This window comes from Aphelocoma coerulescens, chromosome 2 (assembly GCF_041296385.1).
Source record: "Aphelocoma coerulescens isolate FSJ_1873_10779 chromosome 2, UR_Acoe_1.0, whole genome shotgun sequence".
In the NCBI taxonomy this organism is placed as follows: domain Eukaryota; kingdom Metazoa; phylum Chordata; class Aves; order Passeriformes; family Corvidae; genus Aphelocoma; species Aphelocoma coerulescens.
The window spans coordinates 38363542-38387894 of NC_091015.1; the positions used below are offsets into that span (position 1 = coordinate 38363542).

Here is a 24353-nt window from a genome sequence, read left to right on the forward strand (position 1 = left end):
CTTCCTTTTTTCCTTCTCCAGGTAGTGCTTTATGTGAAAGAGGAAATGAAAAGAAATGAGCTGCCAGAGCCAGCAGTGATTGGTCTCCTGTGGACCTGTGTCATGAATGCTGTGGAATGGAACAAGAAAGAAGAGCTGGTTGCAGAGCAGGCCCTCAAACATCTAAAGGTGTGTGCATGGGTGAAGAGGAGAAGAAAGCTGTGAATTCACAGAATAAATTCTTTGGCTGTCAAGTTTTTACCTGTTTAAATCCAGGAGATTTAAATTTTTGAAGGCTGATGCTGAGCATACCAAGTGTTTTGTATAGTCTGACATCAGGCAAATGGATGCAAAACTGAGATAGTTCAGATCATTGAGTGCCCTGAGCCCCACAGTGCAGAGAGCCAGGGCAATCCAAGGTGGTCCCAGCCTGAGCACCTCCCCCTTGTGCTTTCCCAGGGTGCCAGGTCCTGAGAGGCTCCTTGCACTGGGGATGGGGCTAAGCAAGTGCTGGGACTCAGCCTGTTCAGACCTGACTAGTAAATCGGACTAGTAAGCCTGCAGGAACTGCCTTTGCAATGTCTTTGCCAGAAGCAAAGGCATTTTGGGAGCATGGTGGGGCACCTGCGCTGGCTTTGCAGAGAGCTGGTTAGATCCAGGCAGGATGTGAGGCCAGAATCTGGGGATCGGTTATTGCCGATGTTGGCTGTGGCAGCTGGATACTCAGCTGTCGCTGTTATTCCCCAGAGAGCGGCGAATCACCACACAAGTCCAGGTTGCAAGGTATGGCCGAAGTGACCTCGTTTAATCACCCATAACCTTTATAGCATGGTTCACACAAGAGAAATCACATGATTGGCCTATTGGCCCACCACCTGCCGAGGTGATAGGTTGAGCAGTAAGACACCCATTTCCAATTATTCTCACAAAACTGAAAACAATTCCACTGTTCTCACAACAACCTGCAGGTGTAGAAATGGTTTACATTTTTACAAACTGTTGTCCATACAGTTCTCATGAGAATGAAAGCTTTCACAGAGAAGCTGTGAGAAGCTGAATTTCTCTCACTGCTTTCTTATGAGAAAAAAGTTTCACAGGAAGATTCCTCTGCTAGCCCTTGCTAGCATCCACACTCAGCGACTTGTCAAGTGATAAGCCAGGAGCTGGCTTGGGACTGTGTGTACATACAGTGTGGCTACTCTCTGATCCAGCTAGTGCCCTTGAGGATGAGGGAACTGAATACATAGGAAGACAGGCCGCCATACTGCAGTACCACCATTGCATGTTGGTACAAAACTCTCAAGACCTTGGGATAGAAAAGAAACCCCAAACCAGTGCAGAGGCATCAAATCACTGCCATCATTGGTATTCCTGAAGTAATTGTGCAGTTCAAGACACTGGATCTGAGACCAGAGGCAGGGGCTTTTCAGCAGACTTAGTCCTTTGAAACAGGTAACTTATGACTAGAAGAATACTAACTCGTAGCCTGGGCTTCAGAGGTTTGCCTTGGAACAGAAGCAATCTGGGCTTTATTTTTTATGGTAAAATAGATCTTTCTTCATATTGGATGTCTCTCCATGGTTGGGTGTTCCCATGTTGGTTTAGCTCCTACTGCTGCTGTCCTTTTGTCTGAATTCCGTTTCCCAGTCAGTAATCCTAGAAATGCAGTTGCTTGGGATATTGTGTAGTCTTTGATGGTAAGACTGAATGCCTTCAAGTTTTCTCAAGTGGCTCAAATAGCAGTAGAAAGACAAGATAGTTTCCAGAGGGGGGCGAGACATTGTTTTTCTTGTTCTTTTGATGTAAAATTTGATTATCTCTCTTTGAGTTGTAACAAAGTATCCATTTAGATTTATTGTCTAGTACTGCAGGGCAAATTAACAAACACTTTATTGAATATTTGAACACTGGGAAAAGAGAAACATAGCTGGCTTTGTACAAATACTGTGGACTGGATGTTTAGTCTTATGTATCTCACTGATCCAAGCCATCAGCTATGTATATATCCCCACTGAAATTAGGTAAGGCATTTTGCCTATATAAGATAGGCATCTTTCTAGCTACATACACTTTCTAAAAGAGGACAAATTTGTATGGGGTATTTGCTATTTGCACTTAGAGGTAAGATTTTAATAGAAGCAATAGAAATAGAAATTCAGGCTTTGATAGCTGCTTCTTTACAGTTCAGTGCTCAAAAATGAAACAGCATTTTTCCCATCCTTCCTCTTTGGACAGGTAGAGACAGATCTTGGATCCTTCTCTTTGGGCTCTCAGCTACCTCAGTGTATGAGCCAGCTCCAGAAACTGGATTAGCAGTGTTAGGGTGATAGAGAGCTTAGTTCTGCGCCCTCCTCTGTCTCAATGTGCCAGGAAACAGTCAGGGAGTTGCTTTGACCTGGTGGTGTGATTGGGATGTGTATCAATACATACTTGATGTGTGACATGTCAGATGGTGGGATTTATTCTTGTATGGCTCTAGCTGACAGGTAACTTTTACAAAGCACATTGCCAGAGCTTTGACATCTGAGTACCAGTCTCTAACTTACCAGATTCTTTCAGTAAGGTGTACACAAGGCACCCCTGGAAAGATGTGTCAAAATACAGAGTATTGATCTAGTTTACAGATCTTAAAAAGGATGGGTGGCTACCTAATGACAAGGATGAGGCAGGCAGCCATGAACCAGAATACTCGGGCAGTGCAGTAAAAGTCATGTGTGCCATCCATATGGCAGGACCAGCAGGAGCTGACCTCAGGAGGAGACAGGGCAAGCTGTTCAACCCTGAATCTCACAGAATAAGCTCCTCATCGTCCCAGTAACCTCACTGTGACACTGGGGCTTAGTGCCTAGGCCACCTCCAATGCGGAGAAGAGATGTTCTCCATGGGTGGGGAGAATCTTCCAGACAATTCTCACTGGAGGCAAGGCTCTGGAGAGCTTCACAGCAGTGTGGGTGCTGACCCCCTGCTCCCTAACATGATGCAAATGGAAAAATAATGCCACTTGCTCAGCCACCTTTCAGAAGAAGGTTCCTTAGTCAGTTAGACATTTGTGAAACTCGTAACTGTGAGCCTGTACCAGTTGAGAAGTGAGGGAGGAATGCGAAGGGAATAAAGTCAGATGTGGCAAAATGAAGATAATTTACTTCCAAACTGAAAACATAGGATTTTTGTTAGTTACTTAATGTTTGTAGACAGCAGCACTTCACAAACATATGGATGGGGGTGAGTTCTGCTGAGGCTGTTAAATAAACCAACTGCACTGTATATTGCCCTGCCTCCCTGCAACTTGCCTAGATACCAGCTCCATGCTACAAGGGCTAAAAAGGGAAAAAGAGCTACTCACAGCCTGCACAGGTTTTTCAGTGCTCTTACCAAAGCACTGACATTGTTTCTAAAGATGTGGCTACACCTGCCAGAAGTGGAAAAACTTGGCCTCTGGTGTTAGCTATACCTAGCCATTTTAAGGGAGTTTCTTCTAAAAGTGCTAAGTAGCATCAGCCTGCTGAGCTGCTCGTTACTATTGTGGTTTTGTGCTGTCTTTTTCTGAAATAGCTGATAATTATTACAAAACACATTTTGGGACAACCTTTCAAATTTCAGTTGATTTTCATGTATTTTAGTAGTTATTTCCATGGATCATATTGGTAAAACCATCAGGGTTTAGCCCCTTGCAGAGAGGTGCTGAGGTTCATGTACTTTTCAACATGCCTATCAGGGCCGTGGGTGATGGGTGGTTTGTCACCTGACCAAGACCAGCAGCAGCCCTGGTCACTCAGACCAGAACTCTGTGGTATCAGGCCATTGCAAATGCAGCTGGAGAATGCCAAACTGGGGGTTACTGAAAACTAGGAAGAAAGGCTGAGCTGTTTAGTGTAAGAGCAGATGAAATAGTAACATACAATGTATATTTGGCTAGGGTTTCTGAAGATCAAAGGTAATTTGACTTCATCTCTGAAAAATGCTCTTAATATTAGCTTAAATTTAAGATTGCAGTCTTAGCTGGACTCATCACAGGCTAAGATGACAGGAAATTTGAGAGATATGGACATAAACACTAGCTTTTAAGGAAAGATATGGTCCTTCAGTGTAATTTTTTAGTTTTAAGATCTGAAATAGGAGGGGAAAATTGCATAACAATAAGTTTTTGCTTTGTTTTTTATTATATTAATCAACTCTAGGAAAAGATAATGAAATGTACCACTACTGTCTTGTCAGAGTAACATTAGCAGTTAATACTGTGCTTGGAAAATGTTGCTGTTTACCAGAGAAAAGGGTGTCATGGTACTCTTGATCGTGGTAATGAGAAAAAATAAGGACAGCTGATCACAGTTAACTTGGAATAATTTACTTTATTTCAGTTTCCTGGGACTTCTAAAACCCCTGTGAAGCTAGAGATATTTTTTTCATGTATTTCATCCTGGGATGTCTTACATTATGAACATCTGTAAAGTATCATTCCTGAATGAACAGAATGCTGCCTTGTGAAATGTATGACAGCAGTACTGCTGGACTGTGGGCTTTGTAAATTGATTTTACAGAATTCAGTAACTAAGTGGTACTGAATTTTAGTTTACAGCATGCAGGACATGCTACAAAAGATCATGGATATTTGTGTATATGCATTGTATGTGTTTAAGAAAATGCAGGATGCAAGTAAATCTAAGGTTTCAGTGAAACATTTTCAGGGATGAAATTCATGATGTTTATTCTAAAAAGTTTATTTTTATTTTAAGTGTACTGACATGCATTTTGTTTTTTGCCCTCTCTTCCTTTCAGCAATATGCCCCCCTGCTTGCTGTGTTCAGCACTCAAGGCCAGTCAGAGTTGATCCTTCTCCAGAAGGTACAGGAGTACTGTTATGACAACATCCACTTCATGAAAGCCTTTCAGAAGATAGTGGTACTCTTTTACAAAGGTAAATGTGTATAATTCACTGTTGTATTCTGTTCTTGGATTCTCAGTGCCAGCCACTCACCTATGATGTTTCACCAGGTAGTGCTTATGAGAAGGCTGTATTGGCATTGAAGTTTTGAAAACTTTGTGCTTTGATAGTTCAAAGGAGTGTGTGACTGCAGAGAAAGTCAAAACAATCCCTTCTCTCCCTCTGTTGCTTTCATCCCATGTTCAAGAAGCATGAGTAGGATCAAGTACTGTCCATTCAGTTCAAGTGCAGTTTAGTCCTTGTAGAAAACCAGTTCTAGGGAGACATTTCTATAAATTTCTGACAGATTTCAAAAGTATATCAGAGCTTGGTTTTAAGAAGCCTTGAAAGTGCAAACCCTCTTAGCAGGAAGATTTTTGAGGAGTTTGGAGTTGGGGTTTTTTTGACTCACTCCCTGCCAGAAGGAGCTTTCCTTATTATTCTTTCCCTGCCAATTTTTTGCAGGTACTATAGTTTTGATGGATTTAATTTTTATTGTGAAATTGACTTCTTCACAAGTTTATTCTGATCAGGTTGTCATAGAGACTAATGGTCTTTCACTGCATGTGATGGGTGGGTGCGAAACAGTTTGTTGTGACGTTCTTGCTATAAATAGTTAGAGGAGAAAAATCAGCAGGAGTAGAAACCTAATGTTGATCTTTGTTCACCCGGTTGAATCCAGGTACATGTTCAAGGCAAATGAGTTCCAACTGTTAAAATAATTTCATGGTTTCAGAAGGAAGAAGGAAGTGAATTGTGGATTTATTTCTATCCTTCTGTCAGTATAGTGTGGCCTCAATGATAAATGAAAAGCAATGCACCTTGTCCTTCTGCCCTCAAATTCTACAATTTGTAAATACTATTAATGACTGTAGAAAAGCTTGAAGCTGCAAGCTGCAGCAATCACTTGATTCAATTTTCTTTGGAAAAGAACATTTGCTTCGGACATGATGAATGAGAGGCGTAATTGCTCTGCACTCAGAGCGTAAGTGATGGTTACACCAGAAATAGTCTTGTGTAGGATTGACTTCAGAATTTTTGTAGATTCATTCCTGTATTAGCCTGCAAGAGCAACCCTGACATTCTGAAGCATTTAAAAAGAAAATAAATCACTGCATTGTATATTAACATGCTTGAAGAAGAACCCAGTTTCCATCTACTCTGCTCACCCCACGTGCTCTTGTTCTGACTCTGGAGGTTACTTGGGCAGGCTTGTTCATAGGGCTTCAGCCTCAAGACTTCAGCCTCAGCACTACAGGTGCCACAATTCTGTTCAGGATTGACATGATGTCTAGAGGAGTGTTTGGAACTACCATATGGCCTGTCCAATATGTGCTGTGCCTGTATTCCTGCTTGGAATACCTGGGACAGGCATGCTGCAGCACCTGCCTCTCTGCTGTCTGACGCAGCCAGGCGGCAGCACAGCTGCCAGCCCTTCCTGGCCCTGTTTAGGCTGAAGCTGGATCTGCCCTGTTTGACAGACCTGCTGCCTGCTGGCACTGCTCACCTGACCTTACAGCCCCTGCCATAGGGCCCTTCTGGGTGCTGGACATGGAGAGCATCAGCTCCATCTGGTTTTGGCAGCTTTGGAGTTAAACAGTGTCCATTAGGTGAGGACATGGTATTTTGTCAACCAGGGGAGATTGTGGGAGCACTAGGCCTTCAATTCCTGTTTCTTCCACATGATTCTATTGAGCTTTAGTGTCTCATGGTGTGGCTTGTGCAGTGCCATGCTGCCTGCCTCTTCTTTGCTTCATTGCTGGTAGATTTCATCCTCTCCTTCTCCCCAGTTCATATCTATCCACTAAAAATGAGCCATCAAGTCTTTTTAGAGACATACACTTCATTTAAATAACTTGTCAAAGACAGCATATCTTCTGTTTCCTCACAGCCAAGGAAAAAAGCCCTATAAAGCTGTTACTGGCTGTGCCAGTGGTGAGGGAACAGCAGACACCCTTGTTCCCCTTTCTGTTGTTCTTAAGTGTAACATGCACAAGATCTGGAGAGGTTTCAGGGTCCCTAATGAACTTCATCTAGTGACAAATAAAGGTATCTGAGTATCTGTGAATGGGCAGACAGAAATGCAGCTTTGTACCAGCATGAATGTGGACAGCTTGTTGCTTGTTACTCACTGTGAGGGAGTTCTTCCTGGGCATAAAAATAGTCAGCAGTGATGATAGGCACCTAATGCCAGTCACACTTTGACTAATTTAGTTCTATGACTACTCTCATCAGCATGTCCAACATCTTGCATCTCAATGCTTTCCATATTTCCATCATAAAATAGCCCTTGGATTACTTTCCTGTGAATTACCTGGAAATACTGAAACATGTTGACAGCTGGGGCTCATTAGCACCTAGAAGATCTTGAAAGCCTGTGGTGTTGATTTTTTAATTTATTATTCTGTCTCTAAACAAGAAGGAGCATCCACTTTTTCCCCAATGTAAACCCAAGCCCTATTTTCCCTTAAGTAGCAGCAGCTTCTTACCAGCTTTCAGGTGTAATTTGCAAAAGCAGTTCTGTAGTTGGTTAAAGCTTGTTGACATCATTATTATTATTGTTGTTGTTATTGTTATTATTATTACTCTACCCTTGTGTTCCTGAGACAGTATAGAGAAAAGTAAACTGTCCAGTTCTGTACTGACCCCTGGGTATGATGTTGCTTCTCTGGTTTTCACTTAAAGCTAGTACAATTGTTAATCTGCCAGCTGCATTTTGACCAAGATCTAAAAGTCAGTTGCAGAATAAGAATTGCTGAATTCTGAGTGGCACTCAGTTAGTTTGCCTGTCTCCTTGCTTACATTGTAAGGTGTATGTTGTTTATTCCTTCCTTCTGTATTGCAGTCTATCCCTTAACTGGTGGTAAAATAAGCACTGTTGGTACTGGATTACATGCTATATATCATATTCACCTGTTGATCCCCTTTCTTTTGTGTCCATCCTTGAAATTTCAAATATGAAATCTTGACACCATTGAAATTAAAAATCGTTCCTTTCATGAGGATCAGAATTTTACCCTTTGAACAGCAAACACAAAGCCTCTGTGTACTTTTTCATTAGAATTCAAGACAGCATTTACAAAATACAAAAAGGAATAACTGTTCACAAGTACATGTGAAGTAGGGCCCTGGTTTGAGGCATAATTAGGCTTCAGAGATACTCTTTTGCAGTACCGAGATACAGTAACCAAATGATGCAGACTGACCGAGGTTCTCAAACTCTGCAGGAATACTGCACTTAGAAGAATGGAATCTTCAAGTTCCACTTCATACAGGGGTTTTGGTTTTTGATGGATCACAGTTCTTCATTATTCAAGTACTTTTTTTCGGTACTTGATGCAAAATTTTCCTGGGAAAAGCCCAGAACAAACCAGAAGGGCCTTAACTGTACTGTGGGTGACATTCCTTGCATTGAAAGAACCCTTGCCTGAAGGCTCTGTTCTCCCAGCTGAGTTAGCTGCAATAGAGTTGAATTCTGCAGATTGATTGACTGTGTTGGCAGCTGCCAGGGTGTGCTTTTCCCTCTACTGCCCATGGCTATGTGGTTTAAGTTAAAAGCAGAAATTCATTTGAACCGGCTGATTGAGTGCAAAGCTGAGACCTGAACTTCAAGTAACTTTCCAGTTAACCCTGAAGAAAAGAGACTGGGCTGTTCCGTCTCTCTGCTCTGCAGCTTCTCCCTTTCATGAGGGACGTCCCTGGAGGCTCTGGCCGTGGGTGGTTTGAGTGGCAGTTGGCTGCACCTGCAGGAAAAGCAGCTCTCTGGGGCTGACATCACCTGGGAGTGCAGTGGAAATGATGTGCACACGCCCACAAACCACAGTGTTCAGCTTCAGCTGTTAAAATACATCTGTAATCAACTTTAATGAGGAATAACTATATATATACAAAATGAGTCATTCTCTTCATCCTCCTTCCATTTTCCCTTCCCACTGCTTCAAAGCAACTTTAGAGGTATGACTAACTACACCCTATCCTGCATGATTGTTGAATTGAGCGTCTTTGTGCTGATGGGAGAATGTCATCCCTTATGAGCACTGGAGGCATGAATGTATTACACATAATATTTCTTAGAAATGAAAGGAGCACTGCAGTTATCCTTTTTGTAGTTCAGGGCATTTTGTTCTTCTCTGTTGGGGTAGGAGGTTTATTGCCATGGAGTTAAATACAGGCAAATTTTTCATCTTCCACTCTTGTGAATGTTTTAATCTTTGAGGGACACAGAGAGATTACATGCTGCTTTTATCAGATTGGGGTTTTGGGAAGGGAGGGAGAAATTGCACTTTCCTCTTTGGCAACAAAAAAAACATTGAGCTTACAGGCTGCAAATCAAAAAAGCAGACTTAAGTCCTGTTTCTTTTGAACTGAGCTATGGTCCTACCTGGAGGTGCTTTCTTGTACAGTATCATAATGTGACCTGTAATACAGCAGTGGGCTTCAGCACTTTCTTCTATACAGCAGCTTCATACTTGTGAATGCCCACAGTGCCCCAGAGCTTGAGCTGGGGATGGGGTTGCTCTACTTGGGTTTTTTTGGTTGGTTTTTTTTTCTGAAATCTCTCCTGATTTTCTTTGCTGATCTCTATGTGTCATACCCTGAGTAATTTTGCAGATGTAGTGTGAGACTCTGAAGTGAATGTAATCTTTTCACATGCACTTCTACATTAAATTGCAGGCTCATGAGTCCATGTGAAATATTTTCAGGTTTGCTAAATTATAAATCCAGGTTCATTAAGTAATGCCTTTGAGCTGCTCTTAGGGACTACCAGCAAGTATTTAATGCAACATGTTTGAAATCTCTTTCTTGTCTCCAGCGTTTCTGTAACATTGGAGAAAAAGTTCCTTTTGGCAGGTTGTGATTTCAGGAAGACTGTGGCTCTGTGTGCCACTCGTAGGTTCACTGAGGACAATTTGTATTTACGGAAAAAAGCCTAGAGCCAGCTCAGTCCTGTTTTCCCTGCATTTTCTCAGCATTACTGTCAGCTGCAGAAAACTGCAGAAGAGGTTTTATTTTGGAAAAGTGCCTGAGAGACAAGGTAATTTCCAGTCACACACACTTACTAAATTCCTAATTTTCAGGAAGATTTCATATTCAGTTACTGTTGAATGTCTTGGAACAGTTTTAAGTTCAAACGTATCCCTGGTTGCTTCCATCTGTTTATTATTCAACAGCATATGTGAAATGTGCCTCCTCTGTCTCATTTGATCAGATGCTTTGGGGTTTTAGTGTCATTTATTTCAGTTTGTATTCTTCCCTTCCCTGCCACATCTGCTCTAACTTTAGGCTGAAGCAGAAGGTGATGGTTGGGGTCGGTGCTTTGGCAAGCAAATACCCAGTGAGTGGGACAGCACCAAGAAGCTCAGGGAAGCAGTGAAGTACATAAATGTGTTGATTTTGCAGAGCAGGGAGGGTAGTTTGTTTAAAGACAAAAAGAACAGAAATTTTAATGAGGTGTAGAAAGCTGTCTTTAGTCTTTTTATAGAACAAATACAGTTTGATTTTTTTGTTGTTGATGTTGTTGTTTGTTCTTGCCTCCTGCATTACGTAACTGCCAAAATGCCATTGTGGGTTCCAGATTTTGCCTCCACAGCCATCAATTACTGATATACTTGGCTTGGCTGGATCACAGGAGCTTTGTCCGGGGGCTAGAGGTCTGTTGCTAGACCTAAATTTGCATATGTTGGTAACAATAAGTGTCCTTGCTATTTATCAGTATTTCTTTATTCTGAATTGTACTCAGCCTCACGTCCTCACTGACAGCTATTTTGTTCCTGATGCTTGACATAAAAATGTTAGCTGTGCTGTCCATGCAAGTCAATCCCTTAAAACGGGTGGTCTGAATAGTGACCTTAAAACTTCCTAGTTAAAAACAATAGAAAACCTTTAGGGGAAAATGATTGCAAAAAATCCCTACTGGCTGTCTCTTAAGTGTTCAGTCAGGAGGTATCTGTCACTTTAGATTTCTAGAACCATGCATTCTGTGATACAACAGCAAGAAAAAGCATGGCAATTCTTATTGTGGTAACTTCCAAGCTGTGCAAGCTGATAATTATATTTCTTTTTATCCAGCCATCTTATGTGGTGTATTTAAAACAGATGAATAGAGAACTCTTCTTGGTGGAAGCACAATATTTGATACTTTATTTTAATCCTAATACATTACATGTTTTATTGCATCTGGAACCCATTATATGTATCAAATATTCTGTATTTGTAGCCTAATATAGATCATGCAAAGCTTGTTCCACTACAATCATATTAACTTTATGCTGCCTTTTAAAAATCTTTCTCCTCTCATGTTCGAAATCTGCTAATCTCTAAAATGTACATTTTATTTTTTACAAACACTGATCTGTATTTCAGCTGATGTCCTGAGTGAAGAAGCTATCCTCAAGTGGTATAAAGAAGCACATGTTGCTAAAGGCAAAAGTGTTTTTCTTGACCAGATGAAGAAATTTGTGGAGTGGCTGCAAAACGCTGAAGAAGGTATGGGTTCATTTGAAGAGCTATGGTAGTCTCTTTTTTTTTTTTTTTTTTCACATTTTAGTTGTACCAGGATATGAAGTATTCAGGACTTGAAATACAAAACAGCAGGCGTAACTGTCCCAGTTGTTTCCGGGCATGCCTAAGCCTAACAACACTTGCTGCTTTTTTAGTGATTATGGTGTCCCTGTGAAGTCTTTTTTTCATTGGGTACCACTTGTCTACAGATAAGCTCTTTTAGCTTCTGCAGGGAGGAACTCTGCACTGATGACAGCATAAAGTACCTTGGTGCAAGCACATGCAGCCAGAGTTTTCTGTCTCAGTGCCTTTTCTGCTATTATCATGTTTAATGGCACATAGCATGAGCTTGCCTGTGCCCTTCCTTGCTCTTGAAACTGGGTTTAGGTGAATGGTCAGGCTAAGATTATGTGGTCTCTATTTGCTGCTTTAAAATGGTTATTTAGAAGGGGAACTAGTTTCTTTAGTCCCTAACTTGGTTTTCCTCATGTTCTTCATAGGAAAATACTTGTACTGAATAAACAAATTATCTTCTTTTTGCATGGAAAAAGAATTCCCCATCAGTTGGGAAGATAAATCTATGTGTAATAGATAGAGATGAAATTATTAGTGTTCATTTGCATCAGTTTAATAAAATTAGTTTTATAAACTTGGAGGGAATATGTAGTAATGACAAGGAACAGATAAAACTTAGCAGCAATTCACATGTTCAGGTAGTAGCATAAAAATGGCAGCTGCTTTCACACTTGAGATTTTGGGTGGGCAAGCTTGGTCTCATTAAGCTTTTTTTTTCCCCTTTTAATTTTCTGCTTGTATGCCTTGGCTGTTCTTTATTTTTATCCTTTCCTTCATGTCCCCTCTGCCAGGTGTCCTTAATTACAATGTCCAGTACAAACAGAGACAAAATGTTTGTGTAAGAACACGCAGACCATGTTTGCTCTCAGAAATCTGACCTACACTGTAATATGTGTTGGCAGTGAGCCCTTTCCTGTCAGGTGAACACAGAAATACAATATGATTCAAAGTAGCTTTAGGTTACAAAACCAGCATGTGTATTCCTGCTTTTAAGTTACTTCTACTTCTTCTGCTCTGTTACTAAATGAACTTTATCTTACACTATAAAAATCATTTAAAAATTTGGTTTGTACAGGTTTCATACCTCCTGTAGGGTAACACTACTTTCTAGACAGGCTTGGATGGTGATGTCGATTGATATTTGCAGAGCAAATAGTTTTAAGGGTGCTTCCTGGATGAGAGCAGTACAGGCTACTCTTAGAGATTAGAAGAGTGAGCAACTAATGCTGAGCCTTTATTAAACTCAGCTCAGGTACACATTGTGTAGCTCTGTAGATGAGGAGCAGAATCACTCATAGCAATGTGGTGAAGATTTTAGTGACAGATGTGTAAGTGAAGAGCTCCACCATGGAGGGCGACAGAGCAAACCTTCATCTCCTGAAGCTGTGTGTTTCCTTCTTGTTTGCTCTGTTTGATCTGCCAACCTTTCCTAGGAACTACTAGGTGTGGGGAAAAGTTCATTTTCATTTTGGAAGGATATCCTGTTATTTTTATAGAATTACTCATGTCAGTGTCCTTGTGCAACCTACATGAAGTGTTTTACTTTCTTCTCTTCTAGAGTCGGAGTCTGAAGGGGAGGAGAACTGAGGTGGTTCCACAAAGCACAGTCTCAATCTAGGTTAATGCCAAATGCGCTTGGGAATGCCGTACTGTTCAAGCAAAGAGGCTTTACTTCAGTGTCATACAGAAAACTATAGACTAGACTTTCCTTTTGTTTAGAAGAATAAAGGTTTTTAATGGAGCCCTGAGGCATTAGATGCTTTACTTGGGACTCTACCTCTGGCTCATTGTACACTAACTTAGGCAAAGACATTCAGCAAGGAGCCATATAGAAAAAGTGAAATGAAATACTTATGGACTCCTTTTTATTAACGGTCTTTTTCAGGTACTATGGTATATGAACACTCCAATTTCTGTTTATAGAACCGTTTGGTCTGTGTTTGTAGCTCAATATTGGCTTGTGTATGTGATTTGACACCACCACATTTTTTTGAATAAATGGCTTTTATATCTTAGTTTTGTGATATTAGTGTGTATGTAAACTTCTGGCTTGCCAAAGTTTTTATTATTTTTCAAGTAAAAAATACACAGGAATGCCAACAGACCATTTTCATACTTCTTCCCCAAAAAAATCAGTGTTTGTAGCTAAGTGGTGTAGGGATCACCATCAAATCTTTATTCCCATCCTTACATACATCTTGGGACAGATTACCCATATTCCATAGCAAAGTCATTTTGTTCATTCTGTTGCTTAATTTAAAGAAAATGTACAGGAAGAAATCTGTGGAGTCCCAATTTTGCAGGTACAATTTATGCAAATGATATATAGATTAATGTGCTCTGCTCAGTTCATACTACACTCAGTTATTAGTGATTGCTGAATTTTGAAAGAGAAACCATCTCATTTTAGAAGTATTAGCTTTGAAACATGCATGACTAGAAGTCATTACATGTGAAATCTGAAATTTATTTACATCAGGTTTAGAAAAGAGAGACTTGTATTCTTTCAGGGAAAAGCATGACAGGGCATAGTCAACTAATGAAGTGGTATATTTTGCCATTAGAAACCAATAAGCTAACAGATAGTACTGATTTTTCTGAGGGAAAGTCAACACTTCATACAAACCACAGATCATGTGAGTGTAAGTGTCTTGTCTCAATATGTATCTAGCTTTACTGTAAACAGCAGTTAGCAAGTGGAAATCAAGTGCTGTTGAATGCCAGCTTTCCATCTAGTACAGCATTTATTTTTCTGACAGGTATCGATCTTTGGAAGGAGAAATACGTCATGGTGATGTTTCCAGTGACTTTGAGAAGACCAGAGATAGTAATATTAAAAAGCAGAACTGATGCATTAGCTGCATACTTTCCTTTTTGGTCCTTGTCACTACAGAAAATAAATTTGCTGGGCATGAAAACACATGCACAAAACTCTGCAGCTGTGACGTGGTAGTATTGAGTCATTGATATGCAGCCACTATTGCTAAAAACATCTTACATTCAAAATTGCCATTTTCTGAGGTACTAATGAATATTTAGTTTGGTGTACATAAACCCGGTTTTCTGTATAATCTTAAACTTAGTCTGATTTCAAAGGTGCTAATCTCGAGTAATTTGCAGAGATCACAATACCACTTCCCTGCAGTGAGACTGCCAGGGAGAGAGAGCCAGGCGCTGCTGGCTGCGGGCTGGCTGGGCCATCTGCTGGAGACAGAAATCATCGGCTGCAAGAGGCACTGTGAGGCCACAGGCGGCAAATCTGGGGTGCCTGCTGCAACTGTGCCCCCAGCATACTGTGGGTACGAGCACAGCTGAGTGGAACCACTGCACTGAAGTTCAGGTGCCTCCAAGCCAGGCACCCCAGCTGCACCTGGTAATTGTTTCAGGTCCCTGCCAAGTTGAGATGTTCTGTGATTGCTGACTTAGTTGTCCCAGCTCCATTTATAGACGTGGTGTTGGAGAGAAATGGGTGTTTTTAGCACAGGGCTGCTGGCCAAGTTGAGACTTGTGATTTGGAGCAGGGTGAGGAGTTGCACTCTGGGCTGACAGGAGTTGTTCACTTTTCAGTCACACAGTGCCCAAAGCCCTACATCTTTTGTGTTCATATCATGCCTAATGTGTAGCTCCTGGGAGCCCCTCTCAGCTTGCCCTTCCCCAGCAAAATTATTAGGTACTAACAGTTTCTGAATGTAGTTTTCAGGAATTTTTCCCACTTACTCTCTGATATCAGTTCAGATGGGAACTTAAATGTGTTTTTTCGTCCAGCATTTCACATATATGCTGGTAACTGAACTAGATAGGGGCACAAATACAAATAGATCTGGTTTGCATCAGACTGAATGTCAGTACAAAAGCATGTAATGATAAGGTTTTTCAAGAAACCTGTAGATTAGAAGCTGGGCAGAGCTTTTGATGTGACTCCCTTCAGGCAAAATGCCCTTCCCTGGAAGCCTTCACAGAGTCTGCTTTTCAGTCAAAAATGTTCCTAACCCAAGGCATTTCTTCAACACAACTCTTGAATTAGTGTTTCTCTGCTAGAGAATCAAAGCTACAGTCAGTCCCAAATATATATTTGTAAATACAGAATCAGTTGTCTTTTAAAAATAAAAATAAAAGTATACTTCATAGAAAATGTGCTTCACATAATATATTGCATTCAATTTTGAAACTGCAGTCTTAATGTCAGAACTGTACGTCTTTTACTTGACAATAAATTGAAATAGGGTGCACCTTAAATGGGGATTCCTAAATTTGAAGGTGATTCTTCTATTCTGGCCTCTCCCTTTTGAAATCATGCTGAGGTTTTAACTAAGAAAGCCAATTATATTGCTTTAAAACAATCCTCTGGTGTGCAAGTGCTCTCCAGGGGAGAGACTGCATCATCCTCGGGATGCAACAGTGGGGTTTTGCAGTGAGGTTGGTTAAAGCGCTGGTTGTGAATCTGAAAGGGGCTGACACAGTTCTTATTTCTTCCGGCTCCAACTACTTAATTGCATTGGAGGCTTGTCTGACTATGTCAAGCCCTATGCAAAGGGGGCTTCCACCCCCTTGCAGTCAGTAATCCCACAGATCACAAACCATCATTGAGCTGACACTCCCTGCATTGTTTTCAGCAGCAATCCTGCTTCACCCTTACTATGCTTTGGCCGATAGAGATTTATCCCCAAGAAGGTGATGACCTGCTGTGCCAGCATCACCCTTTTCTGCCTGGCCAGCATATCCCAAACCCAGCAGCCAGACCCGTGCCAAAAGGAGTGATGGAAAACTCCCGGACCTCATCCCTAGGGCAGCTGCAGGCTGGCTGAGCAAGGAAGGCATTTAACACCCAGAGAAACCAGTATCTGCCAGGTGAGACTGCTGCGAGATCCCAGGGTCCACTCCATGACCACACTTGAGAGAGGGAGGGATACGTAGGTGGCTTTGTGTGTGTGCACAATTAGGATTTTTCCACAAAAATGGCTGTTGAAGCAACGTAGAGCCATTTTCTCAAGTCTTTAAAAGCCCTCCCTCTCCCCAGTCTATTTAGTGACAAGGTAGTGTTAAACAATGCCTCATAAATGGGTGGGTGTGGGAGTCGTGTTTTCCTTCGGTGCTGCCATAATCCACAGTTTAAGAGGCAGAGCTCTGATCAGAACAAACACCCATGAACTGAGCGAGCAGCACTGAGGGACTGATGGACGGGGGGGGAGTGTTGGAGGCCCTTCCTCCCCAGTCCAGGTAACACTTGAGCTGAGGGTGTCTGGTGCAGCTCTTCATGGGGCTCCCGCTCCCAGCACAGCTCCCCAGGGGTGGTGCCTGGGTCAGGGCACTGACAAGCAGCTTTGGTATTGCATTAGCAAAAGAAACAAGCTTCTTTGTGTCTGTATTTGAGCAGCACAGCTTTGTTTCAGGGCAGTTTGTGCATTTCAGCAATGACAGGCCAGCACTTCAAGGGAAGCAAAGGGCAAGCAAAGGGGGCCTGATCCCTTATGTTCACTAATGTAAGGGTGTAGGGTTGCTGAACTCTGGTTTCTACTTTGAACCTCTTCCTCAGAATGTGACCCACCAGAACCAGTGGGTTCAGCCTAGTTGCAGGTGGAGGGCACATGGTGAATCAGCCTTGCCAAGTCTGTCTAAACAGCATTTGGAGAATAAAACCCGTTGCTCCCAAGCATGCCCTTACTGAGGCACTGGTAAACTGCCTGGTAGTTCTAACAGGTCCCTTCTGGCATCTCAAAGGCTTTGCTTTAAGCTCCTGTCATGTTCATGGACAAGAATAACTACCTTTAAAATCACATTTGCACTTAAAAACTGTGATTATCTAAAATAAGTCTTGTGGGCTGAGACAAACCAGTCCTTTCTCAAAAGGAGCCACAAATAACATTACATGGGTTAATTGCAGCAACCATTCAGCTCTCACTGAGCTGTGCTGGTTATTAAGAACCAAAATTAGGACAAATTACATAAGTATGTATTTTCCAAAAAAAGCTACATCTTTTGATTTTGAAGGGGGGAAAAATGCAAGGGTTGACTTCTTCCTCTTTTCCACCAGGCTTTTGGTTTGTTTTTGCTATGATATTTTAAGCAAAAGTTAATTCTTGCTCCTTACCAGCCACACGGGCCTTTACAGCTTCATGTAAATGAAAACATATTCCAGGAGGGGAAGTTACACCAACACCTGCAGAAGACACGATTCAGGCAGGCGAGCACTCCTGGGCTGTGCATGTAACCTTTATTTGGTCCATGTCACAGGGCCACTGCACTGGTGTCCTGGATGACCAAAATAGCTCACTTGCTATTTTTTCCGGGCAGGAATCTGATTAACACCATGGTGACAGCCTCAGTTTCCTCCCACGGAGGCCTGGGAGCTCACATCACCTCACACACTAGCAAGGGGTTCAGGTGCTTGACCCCATCAGGGTCTCTCCAGTTTACCAATGTTATTCCCTGATGAGAAAGAAGTCCTGAGCTTACAAGACCTTAGGAACTTCAGTAGGAGCTGTGCAGGTTGGAGTCTCACCTCACCACTGCTCCCTGCTGCCCTGGGGCCCCAGAGGCCATGCTGGGAGAGCAGTGTCCTTAGTACTCATCAGAGGAGATCCGGATTAGGGGAGTGAAGGGTACGTGCTTGTTTTCCTGCTGCCTCTCCCACACTGATGCAGGATGTTGGTCTCAGTTGTCAGCAGGCAGCACGCCTCTGTTTTGCAGACATACAGGACATGTCCCCCCCCCATGGGAGAGGCGTTGCTGGACTGTATGTGCCAAGATCCATCATCTTCTCCCAGTCAGCATGAGGGAAGAGGCCAGTGCTGGAGCTGCTAATATGACATGGCTGCAGACTGACAGGTGACATTTTGGTACTTGGATCTCTTGCTCCCATGGCTGCCAGAAACTCAATTGCCTCAGTCCAAGTGTCTCATTTAAGAGTTCAATGTTAACAACTGCTCACTGCGTCCTACACTCACCACAGCTCTTCTACTGATGGTGTTACAAGATTCCAGTGTTGGCTTCCATGGTATGCAGCACCCTTCACCCCACAGGACTGCAGGGAAACTGCAAACCACTCTGGAATGTCACCAGCAGGGAGAAACATACCCTGACCACTGAATTTCTCTGATTTAGGAACAAACAAACAAACAAAAAATTATTCAATCCACAGTGAAAAAAAGAGTGTATCATGACTACTTCAGAACAAGAAGATACGTTTGTGTTGCAGTCTCTCAAAGTTGCATCAGTTGCCTGAGGTTTTTCTGTTTATTTTTCCCTGATGAAATGGGCTAACATAACACTCTCCATATCATTACTACTTATTGCTGGGATATTTGCATAGCACTGACAGCCATAAAATATGCCAGAAGAAATAAGAAAACAGTATTGTTGATGTATCCCAGGATATGAACAAAATAAGGTTTTTAGCCAGACCTACATTATTAAACCCACTAGGTCTAGCTGGGAAAAATCAATAAACTTTCAACTACATCAGTCCTTCCCCAGGTCCAAAATAGAAGCAGCAGCCTTGAAAAAAAAAAAAAAGCTACTGAGAACAACTGATCTAAAATTTAGTTAGATTTGTATCAGTAAGACCACCCAAGAGAAAACAGATGGTATCTGTGATACTGAAGGAGGTTCTAAAGGGAAATGAGAAGGCAGATAATTTATAGTTTGTGGAATAAGTAGGACAGTCAGTGAAAGAACAGGTTAAAAATTGTCACAGAATCTCTCTCTTTTATTGATGACCTAGAGAAGGTGAATTTATCACGAGGCTTGCTGCCCATCCCTACATCAACTCTATTCCTTTCAGTCCCTACGATCCAGGCCCTTGGGATGACAGCAATGCAAAGACATCTTCTGAAAGAGCCTGGAGATGATGCTCTACTTCCACAACCAGAAATTTTTATGGTGTCAAGATCTGCATTTTGCTTTAAGGCATCAGTGAGTCCAGAAAACTAAACCTGTTAAGCTGTTCCAGAAGAACTCATTAATGCTGATTTCTAATCAAAGGGTATCTCATCCTGTACCCAGCTGAGAAAGTCCTGAATTCTCTCTCCCATCACAAACCATACATAATTCAATAAATCCAACATGGAAATGTCTTCTGCTCCCAGACAGATCACCTCTTACTTACTGTGGTTTCTCACCTTCCTCAACCTCACAGGTTGGCCCAGATTTCCAGAAAGACTGGGAAAACATTTTGTCACACTCTGCTAAACTTCTGGACCTGCAATCAGAGCCATCTGCTCTCCCACACTGCTGAGGGGCCTGTGCAGACACGTCCTGCAGCCCCTCACTTGGAGGAAGGAAAGGGGATCCCGCTTTCCCAAGGGCTGGGGCAGGCACCAATGCCATTGCTTCAGCCCCCTCTTGGTGTCCCTCCAGCTGGCACCCAGCCTCCCTGCTGGGCCCAGGGGGAGCAAAGCTCGTGAACCACATCTGGCACAATTCCGCTGCTCCTCAGAGAAATGTGCGATGAGTACTAAAATAACCACAGCAGCCAGATTTGTAGGGATGCAGTCCCTAGAGATCCCAAATAGGCCAGTAGCTTGTCAGGGGAAATGCCAGCAAACACTCCAAAGACAGAAGGAGAGAGAGAGAAGTAGCAATCCCAAGAGAAATATAGGACATGAAAAAGAGGACAGAAAGATAATTCAGAATACCCGATCATTCAAGGTCATGTGTTGTCCCTTCTTGCACCAAACAGCACTTACATAACTCTCATGTGTTGCCCCTCTTACAGTCTCACCAGATCCCTGTTACTGATGAGCAGAGACTGCTTTAATTCAATTTTTTTTCTTCTATTTCAGCTTTTAAGTGCATTTTGTGCATATTCACATCCACAGTTCTCTACATGTTTTTCAGTTTTGTAGGGGTGAGTTTTAGTATTTTTATAATAACTGGCTATAATTTAATGATCTTTGTAGCATCTGTGTCTATTTATGTTATAATTTAGTGGCTGTTACAGCAACTATTTTTTTTCTTTTAAAGAAACCTTCTTGAAACAGCAGCTCATGGTGATCTTCTAAACTGAAGGATTCTTGAGGCAAAATGCAGCTCAGATGACACAGGCACACATCTGGATGATTTATTTAAACGGAATAAAACTATCCTCCCTTCAAGCACTAAAAAACAGACACTTGTTTGTGCTCTGCCTGTGTGCAGCTTCACCTTTATGCATTACTAAACTTGAGTAGGATGGATGAAATGCAAGAATCAGATGTAGGTAAGAAGAATCAGCATGGATAAATCAAAGACATGGATATATTTGCTGAAGAAGTCCTAAAGCAACTGGTTCTCATGACCCTAAACTCCAAATGGCTTCAACAGGGTGTGGGAGAGGTCTGAGAGCTGCATGGGCAACTGACTGAAGAGAAACACATGGTGGTGCTGATGCTGCAAAGCAGCCCTGGAGTTTTAACATGAAAAAAGCACAGAGGAAAAGTGTGGTTTTCTGGGGCATATTAATCCTCAGAAAGGAAGCAAAAGGACAGCTTCTTCCCATATCAAAGGAAGAATCCACTAGGGACAATTTTAATAGTATAGATGGGAACCTAAATGTAAGCTAGATGAAAAGCACAAAAGCATGGCCTTCTACAGACAACAAAGCAACAACCTGCCAGTCCTGCATCAGTGGGAGGTCTGAACCGTGCTGTAGATGACATTTAAGCTGGAATTTTGTTTCCATACTGCAATTCATGTTAACTTTTCTCACCAGAAGTCACTTAAAATATCAGGAACCCAGAGATATTTTGAATTCCCAAGAGGTTTTAGTCCATCCCATAAAATGGAAGAATCCAGATAAACCCCCAAGATGAACAAGATACTCTCATCACCACTGGAGACACCTTCCTGTTTGGGGAAGGTGTTTGGAGACAGTATCACCTCTCACCAACCACTTTTTGCTGCTGAGCTAGTCTGTAATGGATAGGAATACATTCTTCTTCAGAGGCAAACAAAAAAGAGAAATCATCCAGCTCAGGAAAATAATATTAAACAGATAAAGTGATACAGCACTGTGAAAAACACCTGACTGCTGAATAAAAATATCAAGTGTGCTCTACTGCCCAAATGCAGAGGTGGCTTCGTTAGTGCAGCATTTGCTTAGTGAAGGGCACATGCCTTTGACACAAGATAAATAAAACAATGAAATGAAGAACTGTCTTAGTACTTAAGGATTTACCCAACATTTGGAGTAAACCCTTTGAGGGATCTTGTTCTTTGTTCTGTCAGACCTGTGACCTTACTGTCCTTTGACTCAGAAACAGAGATGACACTTAAGGAAGACATTAAGATGCCTGAAAATGCTGGATGAGTTCTGACAGCAGGGACTTAGTAGAGTGAAGTGGTGCTGTCTCAGCCCCAACATAGGTATAGCAATGAGAAGCAGATAAAAGAGATCTGAGGTCCATTCCTTTCTTTCTTAATGAAAAACTTCTTTGCACCAATAGCCAGAATTGAGACTAGAAACAAACCCTGGCCTGCTGCTGACAAGGAGAGGACAGAAGAGTCTGTCTGACTTTGTCAGCCTGCTTCTATCATCACTTGTAATAGTTGATAGCAATCTTTTATCCCTCATGCCAGCAATCCCACTGAACGGTGCAAGGCAGCACCACAGTGCACCCAGAGGTGCCAGTGCTCCAGATCTGTCCACTTCTAACATAACTTATGGCCTGCTCTCTCTAAATCATGTGAAGAAATATTTCCTGGGGAAAAGCAGCCTTCAAGAGCACTTTATTCAGCATGCATATTTAAGACTGGATCCTCTAAAAGATTGGTTCATTTTTAAAATGGTTTCCTACCGCTGAAGCAGCCTTGTTTTCCATCAGCACTGCAGTTATTGCTCTGTCAGCTGCTCTCTCTCGCTGTGGCATCAACAAGGAAGCAGCACCAAGCACACTTCCAGCTGCTATGACTTGGGCTGCTCTAGAGAAATTGTGCCATCACGTTTCGATACACCTCTAGGAGAAAAGCCACTCCTGTGGCAACAGGCTAGCAGCTTCCCGAGCTGCCATCTCTCATTCATACATAGAAAGTGGAAATAAAACACAAGATGGTGCCAAAACCACTTTCCAGCTGATACTAGGAAGTAAACAAATTATTTTAAACTGAAAATCCACCATCATTTAAAATTCTCTGCAGAATTAAGTTTAGATTTACTTTTATGTTTGCTTAGAATTCAGTGTACATTCTGTAAAGCAGAGCAACTGTGAATAGTCTACTTTAGGATTCTTCACTTACTCTCTTTCTTAAAATAAAAAAATAAAACAGAACAGTACAAAACCCACTCTATCCTCATTCCTAACTGTTTGCTTCTCTTACCCTCTTGCAGAAGGGTTCTTGACCTATGTGAAGTGCACAGTTAAAAGGAAACTATTAGCACACTGGCAGAACACTTCTCTTTGTGTAAACTGTATAGTAAAAAACAGCTGCAAATAAAAAAAAAAGAACAAACCAAAGCTAATACCTGGCCAATAATATAACACCATTTTCAACTGATGGCTGTCTTGATCAGCACCAACAGAAACCCACAATTTCAAAAGGGCAAACCCTGAATTAAGATTTCAGGCTGGGAAGCCAGATGATAAAAAGAGACAAATCTTGTGACTCCAAGAAGAAACTTTGGTGAAAGATAAGCCATGATCTATCAGCTTTATCTTTCTTTTAGGGAAACTGTACCAAGCCAATTCGACTGACAGAAAATTCCTGTGTGCTTAAGGGATTAATTACTTATTGCAAATACCAGTATCTGACTGTCAGCTTGTGGAGTGTCCCTAATGCAGATGTTTGGGCACTGATAGCAAAAAGCACTGACAGTAGACTCCATAAGCAGCTACTTTGTAGGATAAAATAGGAAGCTAACTTTAAATGTGTATGCCTATATACTGCTTAGCTTACATAAAGTCAGAAATGCACTCCACACCAGTACAAATGGGCTTATTTTCACAGTGATGTATCTGCCACTGTACTGGAGCTGGATTTATATAGCTCAAGAGCAAAGCAGAAAATTCAGAATAAGCATGAGACTTCAGGGTTTCACCTTCAAACCCTGGGTTATCATCTGACACTTCAAGAAACAAACAAGGTTTGTTTCTTCTATTTCCAGTTTACTAGACACCCATTCTGCAGTTAGTGTCATCTGCTTGCAAGAAGACTACTGGAAAATAAAGAGCTGTTCCTATAGATGAACATACTCCTGAGCACCCTTGTTGCTTTAAATTTTTATGCGAGGGCCTGGTATACATTTAGTACCACCAAGGGAGAAGATCAGACGATGAAATTGCTTCCCAGCTTGTCCCCACCCTGTGCACAGATGATGCTGGTGATGCAGCAGAACTGGCTGGCAGCAGCAGGTTGTTTTCCCAACTAAAGAGTCATCGCTTTTTCTATGCACTCCTCATGCACGTGCAGAGGTGCTGAATTCACATTACTGGCAGCTCAGGGCTGTAGGTCTTCTCTTTGCAAGAAAAGAAGCTAGGCTATTCTAATAAGGAGATATTTTGAAGAAAGATTACTTGCTAGAGGCACATAGCATTATCACCAAACCAACTGCTTCAATATGTATGTCAGGTGTCTAAAGAAGTTATGACACTGGTTTAAGATTTTACATTAGGAAAGAAGTTAGGTTCTTTAAATTTAACTTCTGAATTTTTAGCCACTTACTGTTCATGCTTTCAAGGTTTTGCTCATAATCAAATCATCTATTTCTGAAAGGTTCTTACTTCACCACAGGACGACGGCAGCTAACTTTACCACAGCTAAGCCACGCTAATAGAGCAGGGTGAGAACACTGACTGTGCTTTACAGAAACCACAGAAAGAAACAACAGATAGACAGAATGCCAAGTTTTGATGTTTCTCTTTGTCCTGTGAATTTGTTTCACCAGGAGATTGCCGATTTGGATGAA

The 24353-nt window shown here is 41.8% G+C and overlaps 1 protein-coding gene across 1 annotated transcript in view; it reads left to right on the forward strand.

The window, feature by feature from the left end:
* The window catches only part of BZW2 (basic leucine zipper and W2 domains 2), a 57692-nt gene extending 44201 nt beyond the window's left edge, over nucleotides 1-13491 (forward strand). The window contains exons 9-12 of the mRNA XM_069007066.1: nucleotides 22-168; nucleotides 4756-4894; nucleotides 11264-11386; nucleotides 13035-13491. Coding sequence (XP_068863167.1) covers nucleotides 22-168; nucleotides 4756-4894; nucleotides 11264-11386; nucleotides 13035-13063 — 438 coding nt within the window. The 3' untranslated portion in view covers nucleotides 13064-13491. The remainder of the gene's footprint in view (nucleotides 1-21; nucleotides 169-4755; nucleotides 4895-11263; nucleotides 11387-13034) is intronic.
* Nucleotides 13492-24353: the final 10862 nt, after the last annotated feature.